General features: G+C 33.2%; 1 protein-coding gene across 1 annotated transcript; it reads right to left on the minus strand.

The window, feature by feature from the left end:
- Positions 1–831: 831 nt before the first annotated feature.
- LOC111402678 lies at positions 832–1,652 on the minus strand. Its single transcript, XM_023031039.1, has 2 exons — positions 1,109–1,652; positions 832–1,030 (listed from the first exon to the last, which is right to left on the minus strand). The coding sequence occupies exons 1-2, from the start codon at positions 1,348–1,350 to the stop codon at positions 1,015–1,017; spliced, it is 258 nt and encodes an 85-aa protein (XP_022886807.1). The 5' UTR covers positions 1,351–1,652; the 3' UTR covers positions 832–1,014.
- Between the last annotated feature and the right edge of the window lie 5,027 nt (positions 1,653–6,679).

Here is a 6,679-nt window from a genome sequence, read left to right on the forward strand (position 1 = left end):
ACCGACGCGACTTTTAAAAACAACACGTCGGTTCGGATTTTGAGGTTTGTCTGAAAGGTGATGACTGTTTGAATGACCACGAACAAGTCTATAAATAGCCAACCTCTCTACCAGAAAATTTACACCATTTTCATTGTAAACTTTCTGTGCTTTGAATCTCATTCCCTTCTCTTTCATTCTGATATTGTCTCGAAGTAAAACATACTTCGTTGAGTTTGTTGGAACTTCTGCAGATTGCAGTGTTGCTTCCGTAGGAGACGAAAATTCGTTCTATCCTGGGAAACGATTGCTGGACACCTTTAGCATCATTGAAGGCAGCAAATTCGTTTTAAGGAAATATCGTGAAGTTGGTGGGCTCGAATTACTTTTTACATCCTGTTGATCAATTCTTTACATTCAGGTTATTCTGTCGGATTGGTTTCGAAGAAGTAACGTCAAACTCTAGAAACAACACTTTTAAAGGCAAAAACGATGCTACGAAGAATACTAAAGGGGGAAAACTTCTCCAAGATGATAAATCGACTACTGTTGTGGAAAAAAAAGGGCGCAGGTAAGATGCTTTGTTAAAGTCTTTGCAAAAGAGGCAGAAGAGGGGGATGTAAATCTGATAGTATTTGATCTTTTATTAGCTACTGTGGTTTAGTTTTCAGCTTTTACCTCAGATCAGACAGATTATAATGAAAACATTATCAACTTCCTTTTCTTTCTTTTTTTTTTCTTTTCTTTTTTTTTTTTTTTGTGCAATTTTCGTTCTTTGCTCAAGTCTAATATGCTATGTAGCTTAGGCAAAATTGGATCGGCAGCTACGAAGAGAAGTGTTGATTTCATACATCTAAGTTGGGAATTACATTAAACAGCAAAATGTGACTAAATCAAAACTGGTTGCATTGCAAGGTGCAAAAAGCCTTGTCCGCGATAAAAAGCATAAACTCTATTACATCAGCTAACTACGTCAAATCCAAAATGAAAGAATTTGTTGGCGGGTACTCTTGGTTGATTATGTCTTCAGTAATCCTATGGAGGCTTGAACCTGGTACAAGAAAATGATGTCTGAGTAAAGCTTCTTATCGAGGAAAAGGGCTTGAACATTTTGGGAGTTAGAAGTTACTTATTCTGCGTGGGATTTGATCTACTTGGAGGTACTTTTCGAAAGCTTGATTTCACCTTCTTGAATGGATTCTTCTCATCTGGATGCAAACTTCTAAAAGCTTGTGTAGATGAATCTATACTTTTAGAGGATGCTTTTGTCTCTGTCATGAGACGGGCTCCTTGCGCTTCGTGCAGGTGAGATTGCAGAATCAGAACTAGTGCAAGAACTAACGAGATCATCATTCTCAAGTGGAACCTCATAATTATGTTTATGATTACTTTTCACTTTTGTTTGATAAAACGATGACAGAAGAAATTTGATGGGGTGATTAAGTTCTTGTTTTTGAAGTTTATATACCTAAATTTCTTGAAAAATATACTGGGAATCCAATGCAAGTGGATCATCATGTGATGCTTCTTTGACCGTATCATGTTACAATCCTGACTTCCATATTAGTTGTTACAATTTCAGTGTGTGGTCATGTGGCTAAGCACGTGATAATATTTTAATCTGTGGGAGCTGAAGAAGTTGATACTTTATTGCTGTTCTTCTGCATATCAGAGATTTTAAATGGTTTAGTAAATAGACTATGTGCATTTTGTTCTAATCCCTTTCAGTGTATTATATAGTAAGAAAAACCAGTGGGTTTTAGCCAGTTGGCTTTGTTTTTTACTGCTACTCTTTCCTGGCATTCATATTGGATCTACAAGAATGACGTGTTGCATCTGTTTTCTGCTTAGATGCAACTGAAATGAACCTTTATCCTCCTCTTCTGAAGATTTGAGTTCTAGGACACTGCCCCCTGTTTAGTATATAGTACTCATTCGTGCAATTGAAAGGATTTAAGAGTTCTTGAAAACTGTCCTGGGCTTTGCGTGGATGAGTCCCTGTCCCCATCTCACAATCTCAACTGTCCTAAAAATCAAATTTTGAGGCAAAGAAGAAAATGAACTGTGGATGATAGATTAAGATTGAGTTTGCGCATGTTCGGTATGACATAGCCCACTTAAAATTTTGCCTCCGGTTGGCTATCATTTTTTCAAATTAAATGAGCGTAATTGTATTTTTTTTAAGAATGAGCGTTTGAAAAGAAGGAAAATTTTTCGATTTACGTATAATATTATTTAATGAAAGATTGTATGATTGAAAATATAAAAGAGAAAAATGAAATTTACTTTAATGGGAACCAAACGAGGGCTTCGTAATGTATGACTCAACATACAATAATAGTTCAAGTTTGGCATAGAAAACTAGATAATAAAATCACAATAATTTTAGTTTCTTCTCCTTAATATTTCTAGTGTTTAGTCCATCTTTCCAAACATGCTATAACAAATAGAGAAAAATTCAAAACCAAGAGGTTAAATATCACCCATTTCAAAACCAAGAACAAAAGGTTTCAAATTTCAAAAATCGTATATTTATTTATGGTTTAATTAATTAACTATATATTTTATTAATTAAGAGCATGTTAAGTAGTGATTATGAGAATTGATTTTTTGAATGTTAAATAAAAAAATGGGTTCCACCTATAAGTGAATAAGTAAAAAATGACAACTATAATAATGAAATAACGGTCAAAAAATTGATTTTGAGGGATGAAAATTTGCTACCAAATGGGGGCTAAATATAGTAAGGTCATAGATTTATACAATTTGATTACAAATTAACGATTTAACCAGTCACAAATTTATTTATCGATCACAAATCATAAATATTGTGAGTCACTACTTATTATACAATCACAAATTATCAAATTAAAGGTCACAAATTAACAATTTTATTGGTCACGAATTAACAATTATTTCTTGATCACAATTTATCTTTTTCAATGGTCAAATATTGTTTATCGGTCACAAATTAATGAATTTAATAGTCACAATTAACAAAATAATTAATGATCACCACCAACACTTGGGGATCACCATCTCGCCACTACCTCTAGCAGTGGTATCACCTCCCAACAGCAGCACTACCACCTCAAACAAATCAAAATATCGCAGAAAAACACCACATCGTCATGCCAGATCCTCCACCACCCTGACAGACCCATCGCCACCAACATATCACCATTACCACCGCAACCACTACCATGACCACAATCGTCGCCCACCCACCTGCCACCTCCACCTAGGGCTGGCAACGGTTCGGTTATGGGTTGGTTCGGCCAAAATCATAACCGCACCACCAATTTTTTGGCCATACCATAACCGCATCATAACCACGTAAATCGGTTCGGTTATTATCTCGGTTCAGCACAGTTCGGTTCGGTTAATAACCACGAAAATAAATTATTTTTTATAGGTTCATCCATCAAATTGATATAAAACAATTTATGAAAAAAGTCAATGAAAACAAAAACAATATTTTAAATGAAAATGCAAACATTATCAAACAATATTTCAAACGAAAAAGCAAATATTATCCCAATTTTCAATTGTAAAATACAAATTTAACAAACAATATTATAAATACAACAATATTAAACTTTTCCTTCGTTCTTAATTATTGTGCATTGAAATTACTTGATTCATTCTTCCCCACAAATCTTACTAGCATGGATCAACGCTCAAAGTTGATTCCTATATAGTAAATAAGAAATGTAAGTAGAGAATACAACGATACTACCTATTCTAGAATGGTTTTAACTAAAATTTAAATAAAAAAAATATACCTCTTCTTCAGCTTTCTTCTCGCTAAACGTTGCACAAGCTCTAGAGTATGATGAAGAAGTAGAATTTTCTACACTCAATAGAAAAAAATTAACAATAAAAGGAGCCCGTACGTGACTTTGTGGTTTGTCGAGAGTAAGGTTTGTATTTATATAATATCATACTAATGCTATTATTATGGGCTAACGATAAGTGGGTTGGCCGACTGAATCATGTAGATGTAATTGGGGGGAGGGAATGATTTTGTTTTGGGTTAGATAGAAAAGTAGTGTAAAGCTCAATAATCAATTCAATTGTTTTTATTTTAGCGGGTAATCGGTTCGACGGCGTAAATACCATACCCGCACCGCCAAGAGCCGGTTCATTAAAATAAAAATCATATCCGCCCCATTACACCATCGGTTCGGTTTTTTCACCCCATTCGGTTCGGTTAACCGAGGTTTTCGATTTTGATAGTTCAAATTGTCATCCCTACCTCCGCCATTGCACACCACCGCACCATACATTGCCACCACAACAATCAACAAGCCACCCACAGTAGATCTAATCAGAAAACCACCAACCAAAAAAATTCGCCCTACTGCTAAGTGATGCTATCTACAATGAGGCATCACTATGCACAACTAGGTTTTCGAGGCTGCGCTTCTACTACCGTCGCTTGTTGCCCTTAAATGAGGGTAGGTTTTGGAGTCAGGTGAGGAGCCGGAACAGTGAGAGGTATGGTAGGTAAAGAGGGTGAGAATAGAGAGAGAGAGGAAGAGGAAAGTGGTAAGTAATTTTTAGGGTCTATGATGAAATTTGTATTTATAATATTTAATATTTAAATATGAAATGTCTGAATTTTGAATAATAAAACCTTCATCCTGAATAGGGCTTCACAAAAAGTCGCGAAACTACAAAACAGAACCGAAATCATTGATTTGAAACCGTTGATTGGTTTTTCCTTTAAATTGAACCAAACCATGGTTTACGTTTTGATTTTCAAAAATCGCATAAAATCAAATCGAACCATTTTTCAATTTTTTTATTAAAGCATTAATTTTATTAAATTAAAAATTTTACAGTTTTCACTTTTCAGGAAAAAATACCAATTTAGCGATACAAATTACTACTAGTCCGTTGAAATAACAATAGAAAGTAAATAGGTTCATCATAAATGACCTATGGTTTAATAAATTCACACCACATATCCTCGCCCAATATCTAAACTAAACTAAAATTACTCCAAAATCATATAATATGAAAAAAAAAAATATTTTCAACAATTCAAATCATAATTCAATAAAACTACGTCGACAAATCACGTCTAAAGTTTCAGAAAACCTAACATAAACTCTCATTTCTCTAACATTTGATGCTTGTCTGCCACTGCTGAACGAATCACCAGTTGCCTTTGCCTGTTAGTTTGTTAATTTCTACTAAATCGCCTCTTTCTTTCTTCTCTTTTGGTAAGTCTCAGATTCTCATTCAAGTCATTTTTCCATTGTTTTTTCTTTTATTTGTTGTTTTTGAACTTATCATATACTTGTGAGTTGTGATTTCGATGGAAAAATAAGTATTTGTGTCTAGATGATTAATGAACTTATTTTTGGTCTAGAAAGAAAGAATGACAAAGCTTACTGATTGTGTGAAATGTTAAAGTTCCCTAACTAACGCTACTATCTTGTACTTGCGTAAAGTAGTTAGAAAATGAAATTCGTCAATTCCCAATAAGTCAAAACTCTATCAATCTTTTTACATGTAAATATTCTTGTTCAATCCTTATTTAACATCTCACTAGAAAGACAAATGGAGTTTTAACCAAACTATAAAAGCAGAATGTAACTCTACATTTACTAACCGTTATGTGGCAATATGAAAGTCAAACAAGTAAAGGTAAATAAAAATAAAGAAAAATGTATTTATTAACATCTTTTAGCAACCAATTTTGAAAATAATTTATTCAATGGTTTCATGTTAAAAATGAATGTAATTTAACATTATTAATTCTCGTTTAAACTTATGCTTTAACTTATGTTAAATATATTACTATAATGTCGATAGGTAAACCGCGGATTAAAACCAAACCAAATCGCAAAGTATGGTTTGGTTTGATTTGGTTTGGTTCGAAAAATAAAATGGTTTGTAAAAATTTCAAACCGCACGAAATGATTTGAATTGAAAATATAGTGCAAATCATTCAAATGAAACTGCGTTCACCCCTAATCCTGATTTTAGAATATTTATCGTTAAAAATAGGTTGGGATGTAATATCTACTGACTAATATAAGAGTTCTAGTTGTGTATGGATCAATGTTGTAAGAATGTGGTCAGTTCAATCCGAAAAATGGAGAATTGATCTAATTATAAATCGAACGTAAAAAAATTTGGAATCTATTTTGATAGTTTAGTAGCCTGCTAGTTCAGCTTTAAAATTGGCTTGTTTGCAACTAAAATAGGATGCTTTTTTTCTTTTCTTTTTTTTAAACCTTTGGTTCAACCATTCGATGTTTGATTTTACATTTCTCGTGTTAATATTAGGTAGAATTTCGGAACATTATTATGGACATCTTGTAATTTTGAAAAAAAAAATTCAAATAAGGATTACAAAATTCAACAACTTAGCAACACAATGAAATTATAAATGAGTAAAACAACCAGATTTGGCCAAGAAAAATAATATTAAATTGAAAATTTAACTAGATTGTCATGTGTAAACTCAAAAAGGACGTAAGCTTTGTGTTCAAATTCAATAGTCAAATAATGCTATAATCAAATGTCCTACCTGCAGCCTTGGAAATAAGAATCTTGACAATGTTTGGTTTAGTTTTAAAAAAATGAAGAAATAATATTTGTCATAAAACAAGTAATTAACATCCTTTTTGAGACTGTTGAACTAAGATGGTGGGGGGGGGGGGGGGGGGCGGGGGGGTTTTTT

This window comes from Olea europaea, chromosome 10 (assembly GCF_002742605.1).
Source record: "Olea europaea var. sylvestris chromosome 10, O_europaea_v1, whole genome shotgun sequence".
Classification (NCBI taxonomy): Eukaryota; Viridiplantae; Streptophyta; class Magnoliopsida; order Lamiales; family Oleaceae; genus Olea; species Olea europaea.